Raw genomic sequence first — 26,812 nt, 5'->3', positions numbered from 1 at the left:
TCCTTCCTGCTACCCCACCTATTGTACCCCTGGCTCCGACTGCAATGCCTGTGGTAGGTGGGTTTCCCTCCTTGAAAGACAGCCTTGGCCATGAGCTCCAACACAGCCACCTTATGGATCTAAACTGAGGCCACTCATCGATCAAGTGAGGATAACCCAGTGCTGTGGGGACGGGGTCCCAGTAGATGGAGCAGGGAGAAACAAAGGCCGAGGTACTGCGAGGAGATCCCACCATGGATCAAGGTGGAAAGGTCACTGCCAGCAGAGCCAGCATTTTAGCAGGTGTGACCAAACTTCTTCCTCCCTTCCTCCCCCTTCCTTCCTTCTCCCTTTTTCCCTTCCTCCCTTCCTTATTTTCTTTTTGTTTTTAAAGGTATTTTAAATTTTTTATTTATTTATTTTTGGCCACGGTGGGTCTTCGTTGCTGCACACAGGCTTTCTCTAGCTGCAGCGAGTGGGGGCTACTCCTCGTTGCGGTGCGCGGGCTTCTCACTGCGGTGGCTTCTCCTGTTGCAGAGCACGGGCTCTAGGCACGCGGGCTTCAGTAGTTGTGGCACGCGGGCTCAGTAGTTGTGGCTCACGGGCTCTAGAGCGCAGGCTCAGTAGCTGTGGTGCATGGGCTTAGTTGCTCCGTGGCACGTGGGATCTTCCCGAACCAGGGCTCGAACCCGTGTCCCCTGCATTGGCAGGTGGATTCTTAACCACTGCACCACCAGGGAAGCCCCCTTCCTTCTTTTTTTTCTCTCTTTTTATGAAGTAGAATAGAATAGGAACTAGAGTGTTTTCAGGCAGTAAGGGAAGGTTTCATCTGGTGGAACGTTTGTTTCAGTTATTTGTGTCGATCCGTGTGTGCATGCAGGTACTGGCTCAGGATGTAAAATGTAGTTCTTATTGGGGGTTGTGGGCAAAATATTAAGACACTGCTTTATGTGGCCTTCACCAAGGAAGTAACATTTGAGCTGAATATGAAACTACCAGGCAATGGGCACGTAGAAGAGGAAGAGGGAGCCTGGCAGAGCCGGGGCATGGCTGTGCCCGCCCAGTTCACAGACACTTGGCCCCTCGGTGGCACCCCGCTGTACACGCCCAGAGCTCAGCACTGCACCTAATCATGCTCCTGAGAATCCAGAACATTTCTACTGCTCGCTCCCAGGCCAGGCCTGGCACCCATCGGGGGCGAAATCAGTGGCAGCCAGGACGCTGGCTCATCACGGGGCTCGGGTCCCTGCCCCAGTGCGGACTTCCGGGTGGTAGGCGCTCAGTGAGCACCTGCAAGGGCCTGTCACCCCCCACCCGCAAGGCAGAATCAAACTTGTCTGGACAGCCCAGGCTCGGGGCAAAGGCGGGGGGCCGTGACTGTGGGCGGCTCCCTGGAGGAGGTGGCTTTTGCTGCTGGGCTGAGACGCAGGCCCTGCGACCCCTTGGGCGCGCCCCTCCCCTCGCTGGACGGTGAGCTCATCGGGGGTGGGGGGGCGTCGCCGGCGGCCCGGGCGCCTGAGCTCACGGCGCGCCCCCGCGGCGCCCCGCCACCCCCGCTCCTGGGCGATTTTACCAATTAAGGCTTTCTCGCCAGGCCGGGCCGGGCCGGGCGCGGGGCGGGGGTGCGGCAAACAAGAAGGCGGGCGGCGGCGGCCCATTCGCGTGGAGGCGCGCGGCGCGCAGCGGACGCCAGCGGAGCCCCGAGGCGCTCGGCGCGGGCTCTAGGACCGGCCAGGCGCCACCCCGCGGTCGCCGGCCGCCCGCAGGGACAGCAGGTGAGGCCTCCGAGGCGGGCGCCGAGTGGAACGGTCACCGAGCTGCTCGCGGAGCGGGAGCCCAGGGCCAGGTGCAGCCGGGTGCGTGAGCGCAGCCGCCTTCCCGGGTTTCCCCGGGAACCTGTGTGTGTGCCCAGGAGTGTGGGAGCCGAAAGCCACGGGGGTCCCTGAGAGAGAGGGTGTCTGAGAGTTTGGCGGGATATGGGCTCTCGTGGGTGCCCGTGAGCGGGTCACTGCATGACTGTCCAGGAAGGCAAGGCCCTGAAAGCAGGACATTGTGTGGGCTGAGCGCGAGTGACCACCTGGAAGGACACTTCGCAGCCAGTATGCCCCCTGGGAGGGCGACAGTGGGTACCTGTGACACCAGTCCTCTGGGCACCAACTGCCTTGGGTACATGGGGGCTGGCTCCTGGGCTGCTGTGCTCCACGGGGACCCAGGTGGGAGGGTGGCCAGGCCAGATTCTCAGGCTGCGCCCTGTCCCAGGTTGGCTCTGAGCTAGATGTACACACCAGCCAGGATGTGAGCGGCAGGGTCCCCAGATTCCCATGCCACCTGGTCCAGGAGCAGCAGGTGAAGTCCGCTGACAGACCCACCTGTGTGTGATCCAGGCAGCTCTGTCGAAGTGGGAACTCAGGACTTGAGTGCTGTCACGTGCTGCCCCTGGACTTGCCTGAGCAGCCCCTCCTGCCACTCTTCGGCTTCCTTCATCAGCCGAAGCACCCCTGTGGGAGGGCCTGGCCTGGGGTCTGAGGGCAGGAGTGGGGTGGGAGGCGGGGTGTGTCTAACATCCAAGAATCTACTCCAAATAAGGGAAAATATGAAAGAGCTGGATTTTGGCTTCCAAGGGCTGCCCGATCTGGGGGCTTTGGGATGGGGCGCCACCTGGTGGTGATACTATGTCCCCTTGGGACAAGAACCCTCTACACCCCCGTCACTTATTGCCCCCAAATAGGGAAAGCCTAGGGCTGGAAGCCAGGGCACCCAGCTTCTGTCCCCCTTTCTGCTGGAGCCGGCTTCTGGTCGCTTACTCTGACTCAGTTTCCCTGCTCTCTGAAGATTAAGGAATGAACACAGATGACCCAATTGGATGGCAGTTATGGAGTGAGAATCAATTCTTGGTGTAATTCTGTCCTTGGCGTAATTCTGTCCTTCTGTGGGGCAGGGGAATCAGAAGGACAACTCTCACCTCCTCTTGAATGGGGCCTGGTAGGGAGGGGTCCACATGGGTCCCCCTCTACAGCTCTCTCTCCCACCTCCATCCCAGTTCCCAGACACCGCAGTGTGGAGTTTTGTGCACATGTGTCTGAAAGTGGTCAGGAGTGGACAGTGCACAGGAGGTGAGCCTCAGACTGAAAAACATCATTTAGACCCCATGCCACCACCACTGGTGAGGAAAAACCAGTGGGGGGACAGGCAGCTCCCAAGCGAGCATGCTGGAGGGCAAGGGAGATGCCGGTGGGGACTGCAGCCCCACTGCGGGTGATGCAGACACCAGGGCTGTGCAAGAGTCAACCATATTTGGGCATGACGTGCTGGCTGACCCAGGGCCTCCTCTCCCACTGGTCTTTAGCAGATAACTTAATTACTGCTAGTCTGCGGGTCAATCTAAGAATCAAGCAGGAGGAACAGAGACATGCCTTTCTGGAAAAAAGATGTAAAGAAGGGAACATCCTGGAGAGGGGAGGTACACAGGACTGGGGGAAGTGAGTCCACTCTGGTGACAAAGCCATGAGTAGGCTGGCTTCTCTTCACTGAAGAGGGTGGCAGTGAGTGTCCCAACAGGCCTCTCGCTCCTGTGCCTTTGCCGGTCAATGTCTCCCCACAGTGACCTCCCACGGTCTCCAGTTATCTACCAGAAAATTAATTTTGAGCAAATAGCTCCCCACTGCCCTGACACCATCCCGGCTCCCCAGCAGGCCTTGGTAGCCTTCCGTGGTTTGTCCCCTTCGGTCCCCTGGCCCCCCTGTCCTGGGGGCCCGCTCTGCACTACCACGGCTCTGAAGCCCACCGATACCCAGGTGCTCAGAGCCCACCAAGTCTTACTGGAACCCCGGAGCAGGTCCCTCTGAGTCTGGAAGCCCCCACCCCCGCCCCCCGCCGCTGCCTGGCTGCTGGTCACACTGGGCTCAGGGGCCATTCCGACAGGAGAGGAAGCCCCTCCCGCCCCAGGTGGACAGCTGGTGGGTGAGGCGGGCACTCGCTGTCTTTGCATGCATCACACCGCGCCCTGTGCCAGTGCGCAACGGCACGCCCAGGCCCCTTCCAAGGCTGCTGGCTCCAGGAGTGCCGGTGGCCTCCTGGCCCAGTGCCCCATTTCCTCCCGGGTGGAGCGGGGAGGGAGGGAGGCGGTGGGGACCGGCAGGGCGCAGGTGCGCAGTCCAGGCGCTGCAGAGCGGGAAGGCGGGCTGGGGCAGGGGGCCTGGGGGTCTGGGGCGGCGGCCTAGGGTTCGGGCGCTACGGGCTTCCTTGGCTTGGCGCACGCGCGCAAAGCGCTGCCAGCAGCGCCTGGCCCAGACCTGCGCTCTCTAAGGGCTCGCCCTTCAGATCGGGGCCCTTCCCGCTGCTGCTGCTGCTGCCGGGGCCGCCGGCTGGGGCGCGTCCAGGGAACCCCAAGCGCCGGAGCTCGGGGGAGAGGGGACGACGGGGGGCTGCGGGGACCGAGCGGAGTCCACGTGACTCAGGGAGGGCGAGCCACCCCACCCCCCGCAGGGGCCTTGGGGAAGGAAAGTCCCTTGTATGGTGTGCCCGCTGGAAGCCAAGAGGTCCAGCGCCAGACGCTGCTCAGCCTTTCCTCGCTGCAGCGTTTCCTGCAGCGCGGGAGGGAGATCGCAGGACTTGAGCGCATCGTTGCCCGCTACGGGGCCCAACGACCCTTCCCGGAGCTGGGGGTCGGGTCGAAATCGCCTGGGCGGGGGGACTCAGGGGGGCATTCCAACGGGCGGGGCGGGGCGGGGCGGGCACGGCCCCGAAGCCCCACCCAAGGCCACGCCCCGATGTGACCCCGCCTCCCAGCCCCGCCCCCGCCCGCATTTAAAGGGCTCGCTCTCTCCACAGCGCTGTCTCTGCTGTCTGCATCGCCCCGCGCTCGCTGAGGTGCCTGCGACTTTAATTAAAGGGCCGTCCCCTCGCTTGGGCTGCAGCACCGCCCCTCGGCTCCTCGCGCCTCAAAATGAGTAGCTCCCACTCCCGGGCGGGCCAGAGCGCTGCGGGCGCGGCTCCGGGCAGCGGCGCTGACACGCGAGACGCCGAGATGCCGGCCACCGAGAAGGACCTGGCGGAGGATGCGCCGTGGAAGAAGATCCAGCAGAACACATTCACGCGTTGGTGCAACGAGCACCTCAAGTGCGTGAGCAAGCGTATCGCCAACCTGCAGACGGACCTGAGCGACGGGCTGCGGCTTATCGCGCTGCTCGAGGTGCTCAGCCAGAAGAAGATGCACCGCAAGCACAACCAGAGGCCCACCTTCCGCCAGATGCAGCTCGAGAATGTGTCGGTGGCGCTCGAGTTCCTGGAGCGCGAGAGCATCAAGCTCGTGTCCATCGGTGAGGGCGCGGGCCGCCCGGTGGCGCTGGGAGGCGAGGGAGGGGGGCTCCGCGCGTCCTCCCATCTTCTCCGGGCCGACCCCTCGCAGACACCCCCCTAAGCTGTGGCGCCGCCCCGGGAGTCCCCGGGGTCGCCCAGCTCCGTGTGGGCCTCGAGAACAAAGGCTCGCAGGCCGGCGGTGCGTGCGGACCGCTACGCGCCCCCGCCCGCCGGTCCCCGGCTGGCCCACGCCCAGGCTGAGCTCACATCCTCCACAGGCCGCGCCCCCGCCGCTGCGCCCGCGGTGGGAGAGGGCCTGGGGGGGCGGGCACTGGCCAAGCTCTGGCCGTGCGCCTAGTGCCCCATCTCTAACGAGGGGGAGGCCGGGGCTCTCCACCCCCTACAGCAGTTTGGAGAGGGCCCTCTGGGCTTCAGGCACCCCTGTGGTTCCTTAAACAGGGGGTTGGAGCTTGTGGGTCCCATTGTCTAGTGCCCCCCAGTGAAGATGGCTCATACCCCAAGTTTAGATTTCCTTTCGGGAACTAGGGGGCCAGAGAGGGCCATAGCTAGCAAAACAGCACCTGAGATGGGTTTGGGCGCTGGCCAGTGAAGGGAGCTGGCTTGTAGTCACTTAGATACCTGGTTACTGTCGAGCTTGTGCCAAACTCTTGCCTCCATGTAGGACTTGCTTTCCTGCATCTAGAATATGCAGGAGTTGTTTGGGAGGTACTCCAGCATGTGCTGGGCTCGCTGCCAGCCCAGTGTTCGTGTCACCGGGCTGGTGAGGCTGGCAGTGGTCGGGCCTACTGCATCATCCCAGGCACTTCGGAGATGAGAGCCACACAGGGACAGGCACCAGAACTGGTGACTTGGGGGGGGGCGGGGAGATGCGACAGGGAGAGAAGGGGCACGAGCTTTCTTTTCTTCAGAATCGAAAGAGGCCTTCCAGTTGTCCCTACAGCCCTGGCCTGGTCCATGCGGAGCCTGAGAAAAGGAGGGACCGAGACCCAGGTGCCCCCAACCACTCAGGGCAGGTCTCAAGGGCCCCACCTCTTTCTCTGGAATGCAAGTCGAGGCCGAGGCCCACCCCCCAGTCCCAGCCTCAGTCTAGCCAAGCTGAGTCATCTCTGAGCCTTGGGTGGGGGGGCAACCGGATGTGGGGAGGCGGGCCACACCCCAATTGTCTGGGGGGGGTCTCCTCCTCCCCCCTCCCTCCTTCTCCTCCTCTTGTGAGCTGGCTGGAGCAGGCCTAGTTCCCAGAGCTTTGCCATATAAGGCAAAAAAATGTTGGAAAGCAGCAGTGATTAGGGGAGGGAGGGGGCAGGCTGGCCCGGGGGGCTGGTGAAAGGGGGTGGGATGGGGCGGGGCCATCCAACCAGTCAGTCTCTCAACTCTGAGCCCGGTCCTTCCCACCCTCTTTTGTGAGGTGGATGGGAGGGCCTAGGCCAGCCTCCTATGGACCGGGGGTGGGGAGGGCCCAGCCCGATGATGGCTGATGAGCTTGGCCTTGTGTTTCCCCTCGTGGGTCATAGTGGACCTCGGGCCTGCTGAGGGCTTGTGCTAGACTCGCGATTCTGCGGGTGGGAGCCTGGCGGGAAGGCCTGGCTACTCCTGTGTCCTTGGGCTTCTCTGAACCTTCCAGTCACCCCTAGCCTGAAGCCCCCACTCCACCCTCCTACCTGCCATTTGGGGACAGAGCAAGGCAGTGGTGAGGGACTGGGGCCAACCGCAGCCTAGGAGCAGGAAGGCCGCTCTGCTTTGAGTGGCACTGAGCTGGTCTGCAAGGTGCTGCCCGCTGGATTCAGAGGCTACCTGCCATTGATGGCCCTTTTGGTGGCGTCCATCCCCTTCTCCCCACCCCCAAGTTGACTCACCAGACAAGTATTTTCTACTGATTGTTGGGGAAGGGTAGGTGGAACACGCCAGCAGGGATTCCAAAGATGAGCTGCCCTCCTGAGTTCTCAGAGGCCCCCCCCGGCCCCCCCCCCACCCCGTTCGCTTGAGGAGGCTGAGACCCAGAAGGGCCTTGGGTGGGGCTCAGAGCCCAGAGGCATCGCCATGGGGATGGGGTGCAGGGTGCCCGCCCTAACCACTTCCCCTGTGGCGAGCTTGGCGGTCACCAGCCTGTAGCCCAGTGGCCCGTTAGGTGGCGAGGAGGGCGGGCAGCAGCTGAGCAGGCTCTACTGAGGCGGCAGGACTTGGGGACCCCACCCATGACCTCTGCCACCCAGACTCCCAAGCTGGGCCCTGAGCGCCCAACCCAGGCTCACTGGCTCCGCCCTTCCCCTTCGGGCTGGGTGAGGGGGCCCCTGGAATGTGTCCTGCCCAGCATCCTGGCTGGCAGGCCATCTCTGCCGGGCCCCAGTGAGTCAGGGCCATGCAGCCCAACCAGCGGTTCCTTGGGGCTCCCAGCCCCTCCCCCTGCATCAGGGCTGCTGCCCAACTCCCAGCCTGGCTCTGTGGGTGGCGGGGGAGCACTAAGGCAGTGGGGGGCGGGGCTCACACCCTCCACCCAAAGGGTCCTTGCCCAACGCGCCACCGCTTCCGCTTCCCCAGCCCCATGCCATCCACCCATCCACCCACCCCCGCGACCCCAGGGCAGCCGCCACATTTCCCAACCTCTCCACCCGCCGGCCTTCCTCTTTCTCAGTGCAGGTCAGGGGCTCTTTCCTGGAGATCCCTGGGGATGGGCGGTGGGCCCCCGCAGAGCACTCATCCCACTCACTCTCCAGAGCCACCTTTGCGGAAGGGGGCTCCTCCCCAGGCCTCCCCTGGCCCTGTCTGCCGCCTAGGTCTGTCTCCCGTCCTTCCTCTGGGTCCCCACGGCCCCCAGGGCTTCCAGCAATGCCCCCTCATTGTGCTGTATTGTCATCATGTGTCTACAGGTGCTTTGCCTCCAGACCTCCTTCACACCCCCAAAGGGGCCCTGGGCAGAACGGGCCCCGACCCACACCCCACCCTGCCCCACGGGGGCCTGTGCCTCCTCCCTGGGGCCTGCTATGCTGCCACATTGCCCAGTGCCTGGGAGTGGCCTGACACCCTGAATGTGTGCCACCCCCAAACCCGTGCGCGCGCGCGCGTGTGTGTGTGCGCGCATGCGCAGGGACTCCCGGGTCAACCCTGCCCGCCCAGCGCTGCCGCTCGTTCCCCTTACAGACAGTAAGGCCATAGTGGACGGGAACCTCAAGCTGATCCTGGGCCTCATCTGGACCCTGATCCTGCACTACTCCATCTCCATGCCCATGTGGGACGAGGAGGAGGACGAGGAGGCCAAGAAGCAGACGCCCAAGCAGAGGCTCCTGGGCTGGATCCAGAACAAGCTGCCGCAGCTGCCCATCACCAACTTCAGCCGGGACTGGCAAAGTGGCAGGGCCCTGGGCGCCCTTGTCGACAGCTGTGCCCCGGGTGAGGGGCGTCGGGGGGGCGGGGCCGCCTGTAGGGGGGCGGAGGGGATGGCCTGCAGCCAGGTCTCATGGTCCCCCAGACTCATGGCCTTCCTTGCCCCGCAGGCCTGTGCCCTGACTGGGATTCCTGGGATGCCAGCAAGCCCGTGAACAACGCCAGGGAAGCCATGCAGCAGGCCGACGACTGGCTGGGCATCCCTCAGGTACGCTCCGCCGGGCCAACCGCGGCCGTCTGGGGGCCGAGGGCCCAGTGCGGAGAGGTGGCGTGTCCCAGGACCCTGAGGCTTGGAGGCCAACTGGCTCCTTTTTCTGCGCGTGACAGGTGATCACCCCTGAGGAGATCGTGGACCCCAATGTGGATGAGCACTCCGTCATGACCTACCTGTCCCAGTTCCCCAAGGCCAAGCTGAAACCAGGGGCTCCCCTGCGGCCCAAACTGAACCCGAAGAAAGCCCGAGCCTACGGGCCAGGTGAGAGAGCCAGGCGGGGGGTCCTCCTGCAAGGTGACCTCCTCCCTGAACGTGAGCTCCCGGGGAGTCTTCAGCCACGTGGCTGCCAGGTTATCAAATGCCCCCCCGTGAGTCAGACAGGAGTGGGTCGGGGCTGGTCAAAACTGGCCACTGGCTCTGTGTTCCCCCCGCCACACCAGCCCGAGGCAAACTCAAGCCAGCGTTCTAGAAAACAGGCCCAGGCCTGTCCCACGGCAGGAGCGCAGCTGGGGCCGAAGGCCGGGTTCTGCGCGCTGGGGTGTACACCGAACTGACTCACCCCGTTCCGAACAGCCTGATGGGGCTGCGGCGGGAGTGCGCCAGCCCTCACAGCCAGCCTGTGGCTTCCCCCTCATCCCCGGGCAGGCATCGAGCCCACAGGCAACATGGTGAAGAAGCGGGCAGAGTTCACTGTGGAGACCAGAAGCGCCGGGCAGGGAGAGGTGCTGGTGTACGTGGAGGATCCGGCCGGGCACCAGGAGGAGGTAGGGCGGCCGGCAGGCAGGGCAGGGCGCTGCCGGGCCCCCGCGTGGAGGGGCCGCTCTGAGCAACGGCTCACGGACTCCTTCCCACCCTAGGCAAAGGTGACCGCCAATAACGACAAGAACCGTACCTTCTCCGTCTGGTATGTCCCCGAGGTGACGGGGACTCATAAGGTGAGCCCTCAGCCCAAGGGGAGGCCAGTGGCGAGGGCAGTGGCGAGGGTGCCCCAACCCTGCCCTCACGGTGCGCCCCTCCTGGGAACAGGTCACCGTGCTCTTTGCCGGCCAGCACATCGCCAAGAGCCCCTTCGAGGTGTATGTGGACAAGTCCCAGGGAGATGCCAGCAAAGTGACGGCCCAGGGCCCTGGCCTGGAGCCCAGCGGCAACATCGCCAACAAGACCACCTACTTTGAGATCTTCACGGCGGGTGAGGGGAGGGTGCCGAGGCCGGCAGGTCTGGGGGAAGAGCTGGGGGGCTGCGGGAGCGGCCTGGAGGCTCCGGGATCTGAGCCGATGCCTCCTGGCAGGAGCGGGGACAGGCGAGGTGGAAGTGGTGATCCAGGACCCCACAGGACGGAAGGGTACCGTGGAGCCTCAGCTGGAGGCCCGGGGTGACAGCACGTATCGCTGCAGCTACCAGCCCGCCGTGGAGGGCGTCCACACGGTGCATGTCACCTTCGCTGGTGTGCCCATCCCTCGCAGCCCCTACACTGTCACTGTTGGCCAAGGTAGGCCAGTCCCGGCCGCCCCCCGCTGGGCACGGCTCCAGCCCTGCGGTCTCGGAGGGGGGCAGCCGGGCAGGTCCGTCCCAGCCCCCGCCCCGGCTCCCCGGGCTTCTGTCCTTCCGCTGTGCGGGCGCTCTTTCTGGCCCTCCTCTCGCCTCTCCATCTCTCTCTCCGCGCTCTCACCTTCGGAAGAGCTCGCTCCAGCTGTCTAGAGACCTGCTGCTCTCTGCTCTGCCCGCAGGGTCAACGGTACTTGGATCTGTCTTCCTAGGGGGGGCTAGGCGGGGGGCTGGGGGCTGGCATGGCCGGAGCAGGTGGGAGGAGGCCTGCCGTGTCCTGGCCTGGGCCACGCAGGTCCTAGGGTCACGGTCCCTTCCAGTTCTTTCTTACGCGTCCCTCACCGGCCTGTGTGGCCCGACGGCCCAGCCTTGTGGGAGCAAGGGAGGGGTCGCCCAGCGCCGGCTCCCAGCAGCTCAGCCAGCCTTCTGCTCACAGCTTGTAACCCAGGGGCCTGCCGCGCCATCGGCCGGGGCCTCCAGCCCAAGGGTGTGCGAGTGAAGGAGACTGCCGACTTCAAGGTGTACACGAAGGGCGCGGGCAGTGGGGAGCTGAAGGTCACCGTGAAGGGTCCCAGTAAGTTGGCCTGTGGCTGGGCTGGGGTGGGCGGTGCCAGTCCCCGGCCACTGCTGGGCAGGCCTGAGGCCCCTCCCTTGTCTCCGGCAGAGGGCGAGGAGCGCGTGAAACAGAAGGACCTGGGGGATGGTGTCTATGGCTTCGAGTATTACCCCATGGTCCCCGGCACATACACTGTCACCATCACGTGGGGCGGCCAGAACATTGGGCGCAGGTGAGACCCCGGGCTGAGCTCGGAGGTGGCGCACTCCTCCCTCTGCTGGGCTTGGGCCGGCCCCCCTCCAAGACGGGGCCCGTTGGCACTCCCCTGGGTGGCTCTCTCCTTGCAGTCCCTTCGAGGTGAAGGTGGGCACCGAGTGTGGCAATCAGAAGGTGCGGGCTTGGGGCCCCGGGCTGGAGGGCGGCGTCGTTGGCAAGTCCGCAGACTTTGTGGTGGAGGCCATTGGGGACGACGTGGGCACCCTGGGTAAGTTGGAGGCTGCGATGTGGGCACCCGGGGGCAGAGGCTGGTAAGGGCCACCCTCCCGAGGCTCCAGGGCACTGACGGGGCTGGCGGCTGTTCTCAGGCTTCTCTGTGGAGGGCCCGTCGCAGGCCAAGATCGAATGTGATGACAAGGGCGATGGCTCCTGTGATGTGCGCTACTGGCCCCAGGAGGCTGGCGAGTATGCCGTGCACGTGCTGTGCAACAGTGAAGACATCCGCCTCAGCCCCTTCATGGCCGACATCCGCGAGGCGCCCCAGGATTTCCATCCAGACAGGGTAAAGGGTGCGGGCCGCTGGGCTGGGTCTCTGGGCTTTGGGGCCCTGGGCTGGCACGGCCGGCAGCGTGCTCCCGCCACTCTGTCTTTGGAGGCCAGCACTTGGTCCCCTGAGATCTGGGTGGCCTCCCATTAGGTGAAGGCACGTGGGCCTGGATTGGAGAAGACGGGTGTGGCCGTCAACAAGCCGGCAGAGTTCACGGTGGATGCCAAGCACGGCGGGAAGGCTCCTCTCAGGGTCCAAGTCCAGGTGGGGGTGCCCTCTGTGGTGGGGGCAGGGTGGGCAGGTGCCCCGACCCGGGCACTGACCAGGAGGCCGCCTGCTCCCGCCCGCTCTCCAGGACAACGAGGGCTGCCCCGTGGAGGCAGTGGTCAAGGACAACGGCAACGGCACTTACAGCTGCTCCTACGTGCCCCGGAAGCCGGTGAAGCACACGGCCATGGTGTCCTGGGGAGGCGTCAGCGTCCCCAGCAGCCCCTTTCGGGTGAGCCTGCCCTCTGCAGGCCTCAGACGGGCCTTTAGCCCACTTCCCTGGGTGCCTGCTTTGCTTTGGTACGGCCCTCTTCCATGAAACTCGCATACCGTCCCCCAGAGAAACTCCTCTGCGCCTCCACTGCCCCCGGCCCTAAGCAGCCACGCACCCGCTTTCTGGCTATGCGGTTTACCTTCGCTAGACATTCCCTGGGGACGGGCTCCTAGGCCCTGTGGCTTTCTGTGTCTGTGTTCGCGCTAGTTCCCGGTCAGCATAGCACGAGTTCACGGCTGAATGACGCTGCATCGCACGGATAGCCCACGTGTTAGGTGTCCAGTCACTTGTTGACGGGCATTTGGGGTTTTTCACCTTTTGGCTGTCGTGAGCAGTGCTGCCACGGACGTTCTGGTACAGGCGTTAGTGCAGACGAGCGAGCTCACTGCTCTGGTTGCATAGATAGCGAAGGGTGGCGGCACTGCAGCATCGAATGCTTGCTTTACATGGCACTCCCCAGGGTGGTCACGCCACTTTGCCCCTCCTCCAGACTGGTCATGCCCCTGCACTTGCCCCCGTGCCCTGCAGGTGAATGTGGGAGCCGGCAGCCACCCAAACAAGGTCAAGGTGTACGGCCCAGGAGTGGCCAAGACGGGACTCAAGGCTCACGAGCCCACCTACTTCACTGTGGACTGCACGGAGGCCGGCCAGGGTGAGGCCCTGCCTCGAGAGCGCGGGTGGGCGAGTGGGCGAGGCGTCCCCGTGAGGTTCCAGCCTCCACTCCCTCCTCCCCCGCAGGTGACGTCAGCATCGGCATCAAGTGTGCCCCCGGCGTGGTGGGCCCCGCCGAGGCCGACATTGACTTCGACATCATCCGCAATGACAACGACACCTTCACGGTCAAGTACACACCCCGCGGGGCTGGCAGCTACACCATCATGGTCCTCTTCGCCGACCAGGTGGGTGCTGGTGCTTCCGGCCCCTAATGCTGCTGGGTGATGGGGTGTGGCTCTCCTCTCAGCCCTCCTCCTCCCGCCCCCTGCAGGCCACGCCCACCAGCCCCATTCGGGTCAAGGTGGACCCCTCCCATGACGCCAGCAAGGTGAAGGCCGAGGGCCCTGGCCTCAGTCGTACCGGTGAGGACGAGTACCCCATGGGGAGGCTGGGGAGCCCCGAGGGGGCACGGGGCAAGGTGCCCCTACAGGGTAGCTGTGTCTCTTCAGGTGTCGAGCTTGGCAAACCCACCCACTTCACGGTCAATGCCAAAGCCGCCGGCAAAGGCAAGCTGGATGTCCAGTTCTCGGGGCTGGCCAAGGGGGATGCGGTGCGTGATGTGGACCTCGTTGACCACCATGACAATACCTATACTGTCAAGTACACCCCGGTGCAGCAGGTAGCTACCTTGACCCCCTGTGGCCGCGCCTGTCCATATACCTGCTGAGCCCGTGGGCCCCCTCATGTGGTGGGCTGGGTGGGCAGCTCCAGGGGGCTTCCCGCCCACTCTCGTTTCCCACCTGGGAGAGAGAAGGCATGGAAGTCCAGGGGGTGCAGTGGCAGAGAGAAGCCATTGTCTCTGAAGCCCCTCCCCATGCCCAAGTTGGGAAGCCCCAGGCCAGGGGGACCAGGGCCATGACCCACGACCCTGCCCTTCTGTACCCTTCCCAGGGCCCAGTGGGTGTCAGTGTCACTTATGGAGGGGATCCTATCCCCAAGAGCCCCTTCTCGGTGGCGGTGTCTCCAAGCCTGGACCTCAGCAAGATCAAGGTGTCCGGCCTGGGAGAGAGTAAGTAGTTGGGGCCTGTCACAGCCAGCCACTGAGCATGCCCCGGGGCTGCCTGGGCCCGTGCCACAGTTCTCCCCTTCCTTTCATCGTGTCAACAGAGGTGGATGTTGGCAAAGACCAGGAGTTCACAGTCAAGTCGAAGGGCGCCGGTGGCCAAGGCAAAGTGGTGTCCAAGATTGTGGGCCCCTCGGGGACAGCAGTGCCCTGCAAGGTGGAGCCAGGCCTAGGGGCTGACAACAGCGTGGTGCGTTTTGTGCCCCGTGAGGAGGGGCCCTACGAGGTCGAGGTGACCTACGACGGCGTGCCTGTGCCTGGAAGCCCCTTTTCTCTCGAAGCTGTGCCCCCCACCAAGCCTAGCAAGGTAACTGGGGTGTGGGCGCCACCCCCTCTCTTCTCCAGACTCGCCCTCACCCCTTCTCATTTTTGTCCTTTTGAGCGGTGGCCCTGCTCAGGCCTGCCTGTGCCCGTCTGGTGGGGGAGGGGAGCCAGAACGAGAGCAGGCAGACGGAGTCAGGCTGGGGGTCTTGAGGGTCAAGGGTCAGGGAGGTGGCGTGGCTTTGGCTCCTGACCTGCCCCTCCTCCCTCAGGTGAAAGCCTTTGGGCCGGGGCTGCAGGGGGGCAGTGCAGGCTCCCCTGCCCGCTTCACCATCGACACCAAGGGCGCCGGCACGGGCGGCCTGGGCCTGACAGTGGAGGGCCCCTGTGAGGCCCAGCTTGAGTGCCTGGACAACGGGGACGGCACGTGCTCTGTGTCCTACGTGCCTACGGAGCCCGGGGACTACAACATCAACATCCTCTTCGCTGACACCCACATCCCCGGCTCCCCGTTCAAGGCCCACGTGGTTCCCTGCTTTGACCCATCCAAGGTCAAGTGCTCGGGCCCCGGGCTGGAGCGCGCCACAGCCGGTGAGGCGGGCCAGTTCCACGTGGACTGCTCGAGTGCAGGCAGCGCAGAGCTGACCATTGAGATCCGCTCCGAGGCGGGGCTGCCAGCCGAGGTGCACATCCAGGACCACGGCGACGGCACACACACCATCACCTACATCCCCCTGTGCCCCGGGGCCTACACTGTCACCATCAAGTACGGCGGCCAGCCCGTGCCCAACTTCCCCAGCAAGCTGCAGGTGGAGCCCGCAGTGGACACCTCAGGCGTCCAGTGCTACGGGCCCGGGATTGAGGGCCAAGGTGAGAGGCCTCCCACCATAGGGCGTGGGAGCAGCGGGAGCCGGGGCCCTGGGAGCCCCATTCTTCTTCCTCTCCCTGCCCCCCTGCAGGCGTCTTCCGAGAAGCCACCACTGAGTTCAGTGTGGATGCCCGGGCTCTGACGCAGACCGGAGGGCCGCACGTCAAGGCTCGCGTGGCCAACCCCTCGGGCAACCTGACCGAGACCTACGTGCAGGACTGTGGCGACGGCACGTACAAAGTGGAGTACACGCCTTACGAGGAGGGTACGTGCTAGGGCGCTGGAGGGATGGGCTGGGGGTGGGGGCAGGGTGACCTGGGCTCCTTCTGACTCAGCCTGCCCTCCTGCAGGACTCCACTCTGTGGATGTGACCTACGACGGCAGCCCTGTGCCCAGCAGCCCCTTCCAGGTGCCCGTGACCGAGGGCTGTGACCCCTCCCGAGTGCGCGTCCACGGGCCGGGCATCCAAAGCGGCACCACCAACAAGCCCAACAAGTTCACCGTGGAGACCAGGTGAGCGAGAGCCCCAGAGGCAGGGCTGCAGGGGCCTTGGAACCCAGGGGATAACGGGCTATCTCTTTGGACCAGGGGAGCTGGCACAGGGGGCCTGGGCCTGGCTGTAGAGGGCCCCTCCGAGGCCAAGATGTCCTGCATGGACAACAAGGACGGCAGCTGCTCGGTCGAGTACGTCCCCTATGAGGCCGGCACCTACAGCCTTAACGTCACCTACGGCGGCCATCAGGTGCCAGGTGAGGAGGCAGGTCAGCTGGGGCCGGGCTGGGACCACCTGTCCGCCCTCCACTCTTGTCTCACACAGCTGCCATCCCTCTGCCCGCCTCCAGGCAGTCCTTTCAAGGTCCCTGTGCATGATGTGACAGACGCGTCCAAGGTCAAGTGCTCTGGGCCTGGCCTGAGCCCAGGCATGGTCCGTGCCAACCTCCCTCAGTCCTTCCAGGTGGACACGAGCAAGGCCGGCGTGGCCCCGCTGCAGGTCAAAGTGCAGGGGCCCAAAGGTGAGCGTTCCTGTGCCTGGGAGTCGGGGGTCAGGTCGGGAGAGTGCGGTCCTCTGAGGGAGGGGACCCAGCACACGGCGGGAGGCGGGGGGCGGGACCGGTGGGCAGGCAGTTGACGGAGGAGCCTCAGGTGACCCCAGAGCCAGTGCCCTGGGGCAGGGGACCTAAAGGAGGCAGAACAGACAGGACTCGGCCGCTGAGCAGATGTGGCAGGCGGGAGGGAGGTAGAGCGGGCAAGGGTCTGAGATGTCACGGGGGCTCAGGGCTGTTCTGGGGACGGGCAGGTGAGGGCAAGTCGAGGCCGCCTGGGGTGAGGGCTGGGTGCATGGCCCAAACTCGGCTTTCTAGTGTGGTGGGCCTAGGGGCCCAGGGCACCGGCTAAGGCTCTGTCTGTGGGCCTGGGGCCAGGCCTGGTGGAGCCAGTGGATGTGGTGGACAACGCCGATGGCACCCAGACCGTGAACTACGTGCCCAGCCGTGAGGGGCCCTACAGCATCTCGGTGCTGTACGGGGAAGAAGAGGTGCCCCGAAGGTAAGAGGCTGGGCCCTCTGCGTGTGGGGAGGGGCCTGGGCTGGGCACCAAGAGCCGTCCTGACCGCTCACAGCATCCTGGCCTCACAGCCCCTTCAAGGTCAAGGTGCTACCTACGCACGACGCCAGCAAGGTAAAGGCCAGCGGCCCCGGGCTCAACACCACTGGCGTGCCCGCCAGCCTGCCTGTGGAGTTCACCATCGACGCAAAGGACGCAGGGGAGGGCCTGCTGGCGGTGCAGATCACGGTGAGCCGGCCGCACGGGTGGCCGCCTGCTCCAGCTGTTCTGCAGCTCCGGGCACAGGGAAGGCGAGGGAGGGGAGGGGCCCAGGCTGGAGCGGGGTGCCGCGCGGGGTCCGCGGCCCGGGGCAGTTGGGCCAGCCCGGCTCTCTGGTCTCCCTTAGAAGCCGTGCCAGCCTCTAGGATGGTGGTGACAGACACGGGCTTCCCCACGCACGCACTTGCTCACTTCGGGTGTCACCAAAGCCCTTAGTGCCTCAGCTTTTCTGCCTGTAACATTCCCTGGGGCCAGGTATAAGGCTAGGACTCTGAGATCTTTGGGGGAGCTCGTCCTAGTGCTAGGGCAGGCCCTGGGGTAGAGGATGGGAGCTGAGAGGTCCTCGTGGGGGTAGAGCAGGATGGGCGCCAGGTCCCTGCCCCTGCCTGTTGTCACTCAGGGTGCGGGGGGCCGGGGGGGGGGGCTGGTCACTGGGCATTTTGGCGCTTCCCTCCTGGACCTTGCCCGTGGGGAGGTAAAGGACAGTGGTGGATGCAGGCAACCGTCTTGGGCCATGGTGCTTGAGCGGCTCAGAGGCTGTCCCTGCAGCAGTGGTGCTTGACGCTTGGTCCTTTGAGAGGGCCTGAGGGAACCCCGGGCCTGGCTGGGCTTGGGCCAACCGCCTCCCCTCTGCTCTGCCATGCAGGACCCTGAGGGCAAGCCCAAGAAGACGCACATCCAAGACAACCACGACGGCACGTACACGGTGGCCTACGTGCCAGACGTGACGGGCCGCTACACCATCCTCATCAAGTATGGCGGCGATGAGATCCCCTTCTCCCCGTACCGCGTTCGGGCCGTGCCCGCTGGGGATGCCAGCAAGTGCACCGTCACAGGTGAGCCAGCCCGCCAGCGGCCACGGCGCTCAGCACGGGGCTTGGGAGTGCCTGTGTGCAAGGGCTCGCTGCTTGGGGCGGCGTGTGGGAGTGGGGGCCGCCCCCTTGAGTGACTCACCTGACCTTTCTCCTTGCTCTCTGCCCTCTCACCTCAGTGTCAATCGGAGGTCACGGGCTAGGTAAGCTGCTTGCTGGGGCCACTCCCAATGCCCCTCCTGCCCAGAGGGCAGCTTCCTTTCCTCTTCCATGCTGATTCCCAGGACAGTTCCAGCTGCAGCTCTTGGCAGGGACAGAGGGGGGAACTGGAGGGTTAGGGCCCAGGGAGGCCTCCGGAGCTGAGCATGAGTGCTCCGGCCCTCCCCCTCTCTGGGCCTCCATTTCCCCATCTGAGAAGTCGGGTTGCAGCTGAGAGCTTTGGGGTGAGGTGCATCCTGAGAGGCACCCCCCTGGGGGCTCTGGGGTCTGGGGATCTTGGCTTCCCGGGGAAGTCCCGGGGGCGGGCAGCAGGCCCTTTCTTTTCACTTCCTCTTTCCGCGTCCAGGGCTCTCGCGTGGGGTCTCCCCCAAGCCGCGGGAGTCCCCGGCCCCGGCCGGATCCACAGACCCCCATCCCCACCTCCCGGGGGCCTCTGCGTCCCAGGCCGGGGGAGGTGCAGGCTGCATGAGTGGGTGGGGCTGGCTGGTGGTGCCGTAGCACCAGCGTCGACTGCTTGGGCGGCCAGCATGGCGGGGCCCGGCCCGGCCTCAGAGCCCCAAAGTGCACTCGGTGGCCCCCCTCCCCCCTCCCTCCCCCCATTCCCCAAGCAGTGACGTTATTCAGATGGTCCCCAACCAGGCACGGAGGTTCTCCCGCTCAGGCATGGGAGGGGAGAGCCAGCCCCAGCCAGGGACACCAAGAAGAGGCAACGACTACACGGGAGCCTCTGAAGGCTGCCGGCCTGGACCTTGGCCGAGGCAGCCGGGGAGAAAGTTAGAGGGTGGCTGGGGCTCCAGGGCAGGGGCTCGACGACTTTGGACAGCAGGCCTCGGGGTCTGAGACGCCAGCCCTGCGTGCCTAGGGCAGGGGGTAGGGCCGGGGTTGGGGGGGAGCAGAGGCAGGGGCAGGGCTGGGCTGAGGGAGTGGTCTCGGTTTACCCGGACACCGCATGCAGAATGGAGACAGGGCGCCCGGCTGGGGAACCGAAGTCACCTCTGGACCAGTCGGAGGGGTGGCTTGGGCTAGGCTGCTGGTGGTGGGGCTTGAGGGGGAGCCAAACTGCGGGGGGGGGTACTTTGAGGATGGGGCAGCTGAGGGGCTGGGCGCCGGGCAGGGAAAGCGGGGAGTCGGGGCTGACTGTGAGGTTGGGGCCCGAGCTACTAGCTAGGTGGCGGGTCCAGGTTCCGAGCCAGGGAGACCAGGTGTGGCTGTGTGCGAGGTGAGGCCTCCCAGGGCAGGGGCGGGCAGCAGGGGGGGCCAGGCGTAGAGCTCGGGAGAGCCGCGGAAGGCCAGCATGGAGCCCTTGCGCAAAGTGGGAGCCCTCGGCGGACAGGAGAGTTCGGTGGCAGGCTGGCCGGGGGACCCCCTTGCACTCAGCCCTCACAGCCTACAGCTCCCCGAGCCTCCACGGCTGAGCCCAGATCATAACGTCACTGTCCCTCCCCTCTCCTCGGGCACTCTGGGGCCCTGGAGGCTGCTCAGCTGCTCTGCTCTCGCCACCTCGCAGCCGTGGCTCTGGCTTGGGCCTCCTGCCCCCCTTCCCCCTGGGTGCTGCCACTGCCTGCTGCGCTGTGCTGCCTACCTGCTTCCCTGCTCCCAGCTCCCTGCCTGCGCCGGGCCGCGCCCGGCCGCCCCTCTCTGCAAGCCTCCGGTCGAGCGAGCGTTCTCAGTTGTCAGGAAACTCCAATTTCACCTTCAGGCCCGGGGGGCGCGGGGCGAGTGTCACGTTCCCCACGCTGCAGCAGGTCTCCGCCTCACCGCGTCCGCACACGGCACTGGGGTGTGGGTAGGGGCAGGGAGCAGAGAAGGGTGGGCCCCATTGTGAGGGTGCCCTGCTTCCCGGCCCTTCCTTCCTCTCAGACTCCTGGGTGCCATCCGTTGGGCCTTTCCCACGTGGGGGACTCCCCCGAGACAGGACTCCCAGGCTTGAGGTGGCTCGGGGGAACCTTTCCTGCCTTCTGAGAAATCACTCACCATCCCAGCTTTGGGGGGGCGGGGGCGGGAGGCCTGGCTGTGCTTGGTGGTGGCAGTAAGAGGCCTGGGCGGGCGGCAGGTGGACAGGAGCGGCCCGAGCGCCGAGCTCATGCGCCGGCCCCCCCTTTGGGGACCCACCCTACCCCACCAGGCGCTGGCATCGGCCCCACCATCCAGATTGGGGAGGAGACGGTGATCACCGTGGACACCAAGGCGGCGGGCAAAGGCAAGGTGACCTGCACCGTGTGCACACCCGACGGCTCCGAGGTGGACGTGGACGTGGTAGAGAACGAGGACGGCACCTTTGACATCTTCTATACGGCCCCCCAGCCGGGCAAATATGTCATCTGCGTGCGCTTCGGTGGCGAACACGTGCCCAACAGCCCCTTCCAAGTGACGGTCAGGAGGGGTCAGGGGCGAGGCGTCCGGGCGGGGCTCATGTGTGACGACAGAGTCTCCAGCTCCTGTGCGTTGCTCTGCAGGCTCTGGCTGGAGACCAGCCCACGGCACAGCCCCCATTACGGCCTCAGCAGCTGGCCCCGCCGTACACCTACGCCCAGGGCGGCCAGCAGACCTGGGTATGGCCTGGCCCACCTCCTCCCAGCCCTAGGGGACACTCGGGGACCGGCCAGCTGGGCGTCCCGTGAGGCCCTGTTCTGCCGCTTGTTAGGAGGGACCCCAGATCCTCCCACGCGGGACTCCCTTCCCTCCTGCAGCTCCTCACCCAGGCCCTCTGTCTCCACTGCAGGCCCCAGAAAGACCGTTGGTGGGTGTCAACGGGCTGGATGTGACCAGCCTGAGGCCCTTCGACCTTGTCATCCCCTTCACCATCAAGAAGGGCGAGATCACTGGTGAGCGGGGGCGGGAAGGAGCCAGGGAGCCACAGAGGCCAGAGTGTGCCAACGGGCTGCCCTGACCCGCGCCCCACCGCCCTGCAGGGGAGGTGCGGATGCCCTCGGGCAAGGTGGCGCAGCCGGCCATCACCGACAACAAGGATGGCACTGTGACCGTGCGCTACGCACCCAGCGAGGCCGGCCTGCATGAGATGGACATCCGCTACGACAGCATGCACATCCCAGGTGCGCCCCTCAGCATGCCACCGCCACCGTACAGGGGCGTGGGGCTGGGGGAAGGGCTCGGGGACGACACGAGGCCCCCATTCCACGTGGTCCCTCTTCCTGCCTCAGGAAGCCCCCTACAGTTCTACGTGGATTATGTGAACTGCGGCCACGTCACAGCCTACGGGCCTGGCCTCACGCACGGGGTGGTGAACAAGCCTGCCGTCTTCACCGTCAACACCAAGGATGCAGGAGAGGGTGAGCGGCAGCTCTCGTCTCGACCCGCCTGTGTGTCACGGGCTACTGTCGTCCGCTGGGGAGCTGGACACTGGAGATGCTCCCCAGATGAGGCTCCCTGCCCCACCCCCGGCCTCCGCTTGCCCGTTGGGGCTTCTCCTCATTGGCGCAGTGTCCCCGGGCACAGTTCGCACCCTCACCCACAACTCTCTCCAGGGGGCTTGTCCCTGGCCATCGAGGGCCCATCCAAAGCAGAAATCAGCTGCACTGACAACCACGACGGGACGTGCAGCGTCTCCTACCTGCCCGTGCTGCCCGGTGACTACAGCATCCTGGTCAAGTACAACGAGCAGCACATCCCGGGCAGCCCCTTCACTGCCAGGGTCACAGGTAGGTGACACCCAGAGCGGTGACAAAAGGGGGCAGGTGGCAGGGTGGGCGCAGTCTCCCTCTGTGCCTGGACACGCAGTGACCGTCCCCTGCCAGGTGACGACTCGATGCGCATGTCCCACCTGAAGGTGGGCTCTGCCGCCGACATCCCCATCAACATCTCGGAGACGGACCTCAGCCTGCTGACGGCCACGGTGGTGCCGCCCTCGGGCCGGGAGGAGCCCTGCCTGCTGAAGCGGCTGCGCAACGGCCGCGTGGGTAAGAGGCTGGGCAGCGGGGCCTTCTAGAAGGGAGGGAGGCTGGGGGTGGGGGCGCGCCTCTCCCCAGCTGACAGCCCCTCCCCGTGTCCAGGCATCTCATTCGTGCCCAAGGAGACCGGGGAGCACCTGGTGCACGTGAAGAAGAATGGCCAGCATGTGGCGAGCAGCCCCATTCCAGTGGTAATCAGCCAGTCGGAGATTGGGGATGCCAGCCGCGTGCGGGTCTCAGGCCAGGGCCTCCACGAAGGCCACACCTTTGAGCCTGCAGAGTTTATCATCGACACCCGTGATGCAGGTAGGCGGTGGTGGCCTGGAAGCTGGGGTGAGACCTCTGTACTCGGCCCCCTGGCTCAGGGGTGTCCCTCCCGCAGGCTATGGTGGGCTCAGCCTGTCCATCGAGGGTCCCAGCAAGGTGGACATCAACACAGAGGACCTGGAGGATGGCACATGCAGGGTCACCTACTGCCCCACGGAGCCTGGAAACTATATCATCAACATCAAGTTCGCTGACCAGCACGTGCCCGGTGAGTGAGGCACCTTCCCCGTGGCTGGGCAACCCTTCTTGCCACACCCCAGGGTCCGCCCGCAGACCGTAACTTGTGCGGGACGTGGGTTGTGCTTTCTTCCTGCAGGCAGCCCCTTCTCCGTGAAGGTGACAGGCGAGGGCCGGGTGAAAGAGAGCATCACACGCAGGCGACGGGCCCCTTCGGTGGCTAACGTTGGCAGTCACTGTGACCTCAGCCTGAAGATCCCTGGTAGGAGCTACAGGAGCCAGGGAGGGTCCCAGGGAGTCCTAGGCGCCAGCCCGAGGCGGTCCCAAGCAGAGGGGCGGACCCTGGGTCTCCTGCTCACCAGGCTGTCCCCCACCTACAGAAATTAGCATCCAGGACATGACAGCCCAGGTGACCAGCCCATCAGGCAAGAGCCACGAGGCCGAGATTGTGGAAGGGGAGAACCACACCTACTGCATCCGCTTCGTGCCCGCCGAGATGGGCATGCACACCGTCAGCGTCAAGTACAAGGGCCAGCACGTGCCTGGGAGCCCTTTCCAGTTCACCGTAGGGCCCCTGGGGGAAGGGGGAGCCCACAAGGTCCGCGCGGGGGGCCCTGGCCTGGAAAGGGCTGAAGCTGGAGTGCCAGGTAGGCCTGCTTCCTGCGGGGCTCTTGCCCCTCCTGGGCGGGGGCTGGGGGGCAGGAGGGGGGCTAGCAGCCGTGCTTGGCGGGGGCCGACGCCGGGGGAGCGGCCCTCCGTGAGGACACACTGTACCTTCCCGCAGCCGAATTCAGCATTTGGACCAGGGAAGCTGGCGCCGGGGGCCTGGCCATTGCTGTCGAGGGCCCCAGCAAGGCCGAGATCTCCTTCGAGGACCGCAAGGATGGCTCCTGTGGCGTGGCCTATGTGGTCCAGGAGCCAGGTACTGAGGCGTGGCTGGGGCTGGGAGGCAGGACTCGGCTTTGGGCGCTGGTCTGGGTCTACGCGGACAGCCCTGCCCGGCTCCCGCCCTCCCCCTTGAGGTCCCAGGGCCGCTCAGGCTGTCTGCGGTTGCGGGAGGTGGCAGGCTCGAATGCTGACGGGTGGGGACCTCCCGGCACGCCCTCTGTTCTCTCTCCCTGCTCAGGTGACTACGAGGTCTCAGTCAAGTTCAACGAGGAGCACATCCCCGATAGCCCTTTTGTGGTGCCTGTGGCTTCTCCGTCTGGTGACGCCCGCCGCCTTACTGTTTCTAGTCTTCAGGTGAGGCACCGAGAGAAACCGCCCGCCTGGGGCTCCTGGGCCCGGCCAGACCAGAGCCGCCGCACAGAGCAGGTCTCGGCCCTGTGTCGAGTGACCCGCCCAGCCCAGCTCGGGGCGCCGGGCTTCTGCTCTGGCCGGGTGCAGTCCACGCTTGGGGTCGGAGGAGGTACCCCTGACCGTCGCGTGGAGTTTTTCTCGTGTCTCAGCTCTAAAGGCTTTGAACAGAAGCCTGTGCCCCTTGAGCACCAGGGCTGAGGTTTAAAGAGGGACAGCCTGCCAGGGCTGAGGAGTGCTGCCCGCAGGGCGGGGCCACCCCCCTTCCTGCTGCCCGGTGTGTGACTGTAGAGCATGGGTCGGGGAGCGGGGGTGTGTGCCTGTAGCTTGCTGCCCCTCGAGAATCCATGGCTCTCCCTCTTTAAACCAAGCTGGACGCCAGATGGGTAAGTGCAACCCAGTGGGATTCCTGCTTCTGGAGCCCTTTCCTTCCCTTGCCCCGCCCCAGCCCCTAACCGCGTCTGCTGTGCTTCCAGGAGTCAGGGCTAAAGGTCAACCAGCCAGCCTCTTTTGCAGTCAGCCTGAACGGGGCCAAGGGGGCGATCGATGCCAAGGTGCACAGCCCCTCAGGAGCCCTGGAGGAGTGCTATGTCACAGAGATCGACCAAGGTGAGGCCCTGTCCCTTCCCGGCCAGCCAGCCGTCTGCCCTGGCCCGACTGGGAGCGGTGGGCCTCCCCCCGGGCCTGGCCCACTGGCTGGGAAGCGGGCTGAGAGTACAAAGGGGAGGCGCAGACTCCGGAAGCAGCCGAGACAGGGCCCAGAGGCCTGGGCTCCTCCAGCCGGGCGGCGCTTCCCCAGCTTGTGACCCAAGCCCTTGGGGTACCTAGCTTGGCAGCCGTGCTGCTGGGAAGGAAAACACCTTCTGCGGGCCGTATAGTGCAGTCTCTTGAGGGAGAGACCCAAAGTCCAGTGATGGGGGCTGCCCAGGCCTTTGGCTAAGGCCTGGAACCCGGGGACAGCCCCGGGGGTGGGAGGAGCTGCCCAGCCCAATTTCACTGGTTCACAGCCTCATCCTGCCCCTTCCCAGCCGCGTGACCTCAAGCAAGTTCCCGCCTGTCTCTGGGCCCCAGTGAACACGTGGGGGATAAGGCGCTCACGGTAACCTTTGGAGAAGGAGGCGTCGAGGGGGGCATTTTGCCTACAGAAGATTTCAGTCCAAATGAGTCCTATCGGTAGCTTGGGCATCTAAAGCTTCACCCCTCAGGCTTCAGGAGGTCTGTGCAGTGGGGTGTGGGTGCCCAGCACGGTCTCCAGGAAAAGCTGAGTGGGCCCCCCTAGACCTGCTGGACTCAACGCTGGCAGGCAAGGGAAGCCCCTCGCCGATGCCAGTTGCTCAGTTTTGGAGGAGAGACCCCAGGCCCACGGCACGTTCCTCTGCCCCTCAGATAAGTACGCCGTGCGCTTTATCCCACGGGAGAATGGCATCTACCTGATTGATGTCAAGTTCAATGGCACCCACATCCCTGGAAGCCCCTTCAAGATCCGAGTTGGGGAGCCTGGGCATGGAGGGGACCCAGGCCTGGTGTCCGCTTACGGAGCGGGCCTGGAAGGCGGCGTCACAGGTAGGTCAGTGGGTGCAGCTTCCAGTGTGTGAACACAACTGCTCGGGTCCCTCCTCCGAGCTCTCAGTGACAACAGGAGGCGTGCGGAGGTGACAAGGCTACACTGGGGGGCTGGGGTGGGGAAACGGGCCAGGCCGGCTCTGCCTAACCTCCCGCGCCCCCAGGGAGCCCAGCCGAGTTTATCGTGAACACAAGCAATGCGGGCGCTGGTGCCCTCTCGGTCACAATCGACGGGCCCTCCAAGGTGAAGATGGATTGCCAGGAGTGCCCTGAGGGCTACCGCGTCACCTACACCCCCATGGCACCTGGCAGCTACCTCATCTCCATCAAGTACGGCGGCCCCTACCACATTGGGGGCAGCCCCTTCAAGGCCAGGGTTACAGGTGAGCCTCGTACCAGACTGCGGCTACCCAACCCAGTGCGCGACACTCTGGCCACCTCTTAGCCCCTCCTGCTCTGCCCTGCAGGTCACCGTCTGGTCAGCAACCACAGCCTCCATGAGACGTCATCAGTGTTTGTGGACTCCCTGACCAAGACTGCCAGTGCCCCCCAGCACGGGGCCCCAGGCCCAGGTCCCACCGATGCCAGCAAGGTGCTGGCCAAGGGTGTGGGGCTGAGCAAGGCCTACATGGGCCAGAAGAGCAGCTTCACGGTGGACTGCAGCAGAGCAGGTGGGCGTCCTTCCAGGAGATGAGGCTAGACGTAAGAGCGGACGGCCAGTGCCTGGGAACATGGCAAGGGGAGCGAGGGCGGTGGGAGTGCCTTTGGGAGCGGGCCGCTTCCAGCCTGGGCCTCCCTGCCGTCTCCTCTACCCTTCAGGGAAGTGCCCTGGAGGAGCTGGAGTTTCCTCTGCTGGTCTTGCCGGGGTGGGGTGGGGTGGGGGGTTGCTGGCAGCTCTTTAGGAAGGGCTGTCGCCCCAAGACAGGAGAAGGGAGTCAGCGCAGTCACAGCTGAGGGGAGGGACTTGGGGCCTGGCACTGAGGCCCCTTCCCCCACCCCCAGGCAACAACATGCTGCTGGTCGGGGTACACGGGCCCCGGACACCCTGCGAGGAGATCCTGGTGAAGCACGTGGGCAGCAGGCTCTACAGCGTCTCCTACCTGCTCAAGGACAAGGGGGAGTACACGCTGGTGGTCAAATGGGGTGACGAGCACATCCCAGGCAGCCCCTACCGCGTCCTGGTGCCCTGAGTTCTGTGTCCGTGCCAGCCAGCAGCTCCCAGGATGAGAAGTGCCCCTGCGCCCGCCCTCCGCCACCCAAGCAGCACCCGCCCCAGCCCTGGCCAGCCCCGGCCACCGTCACCGCAGCTGACCCTGCCCTGTGCTGCGCTCCCCTGCCTCCACTTGGGCAAAGGAGAGGGGTGAGCAGAGGCAGCCTGCCTGTCTTCTTTGCTCCCGGGAGGGGTGAGGGTGGGGGTCTCGTGCACAACCACCCGCTAGTTCTCTTCTCTAGCCGAGAGGAATAAAGTTCCGCTTCCATTCTCCTGA

At 65.4% G+C, this 26,812-nt stretch overlaps 1 protein-coding gene across 4 annotated transcripts; it reads left to right on the top strand.

Moving 5' to 3' along the window:
* Positions 1–4,924: 4,924 nt before the first annotated feature.
* On the top strand, positions 4,925–26,812 carry FLNA (filamin A). 4 transcript variants are annotated; one of them, XM_065900106.1, is made up of 47 exons: positions 4,925–5,297; positions 8,434–8,682; positions 8,787–8,884; positions 9,004–9,151; positions 9,536–9,654; positions 9,748–9,825; positions 9,917–10,079; positions 10,180–10,380; positions 10,873–11,010; positions 11,101–11,224; positions 11,340–11,476; positions 11,577–11,770; positions 11,906–12,019; positions 12,111–12,254; positions 12,825–12,948; positions 13,035–13,195; positions 13,282–13,372; positions 13,460–13,629; positions 13,902–14,019; positions 14,118–14,380; positions 14,607–15,204; positions 15,294–15,467; positions 15,553–15,715; positions 15,791–15,951; positions 16,045–16,215; positions 16,624–16,747; positions 16,837–16,993; positions 17,670–17,859; positions 18,015–18,038; positions 20,180–20,427; positions 20,511–20,606; positions 20,777–20,879; positions 20,967–21,107; positions 21,216–21,344; positions 21,540–21,713; positions 21,810–21,971; positions 22,065–22,268; positions 22,345–22,497; positions 22,606–22,728; positions 22,847–23,113; positions 23,251–23,388; positions 23,593–23,708; positions 24,239–24,371; positions 25,149–25,325; positions 25,490–25,708; positions 25,793–25,996; positions 26,328–26,812. In XM_065900106.1, exons 1-47 carry the CDS (start codon positions 4,925–4,927, stop codon positions 26,513–26,515), a joined length of 7,944 nt encoding a protein of 2,647 aa, XP_065756178.1. In that variant the 3' UTR covers positions 26,516–26,812. The 4 variants fall into 4 exon arrangements, with proteins under 4 accessions (XP_065756178.1, XP_065756179.1, XP_065756181.1 ...); XM_065900107.1 differs by lacking the exon at positions 18,015–18,038; XM_065900109.1 differs by lacking the exons at positions 18,015–18,038; positions 20,511–20,606 and having other exon boundaries at positions 5,006–5,297.

This window comes from Phocoena phocoena, chromosome X (assembly GCF_963924675.1).
Source record: "Phocoena phocoena chromosome X, mPhoPho1.1, whole genome shotgun sequence".
Classification (NCBI taxonomy): Eukaryota; Metazoa; Chordata; class Mammalia; order Artiodactyla; family Phocoenidae; genus Phocoena; species Phocoena phocoena.
Note: the sequence above shows the minus strand (reverse complement) of the source record. Positions and strands in the feature narration are given on the sequence as shown.

Coding starts and splice junctions, on each gene's coding strand:
- FLNA (XM_065900106.1), top strand. CDS start 4,925: ATGAGTAGCTCCCACTCCCGGGCGGGCCAGAGCGCTGCGGGCGCGGCT. Junction 8,885..9,003: donor ACTGGCTGGGCATCCCTCAG/GTACGCTCCGCC, acceptor TGCGCGTGACAG/GTGATCACCCCTGAGGAGAT. Junction 9,152..9,535: donor AGCCCGAGCCTACGGGCCAG/GTGAGAGAGCCA, acceptor ATCCCCGGGCAG/GCATCGAGCCCACAGGCAAC.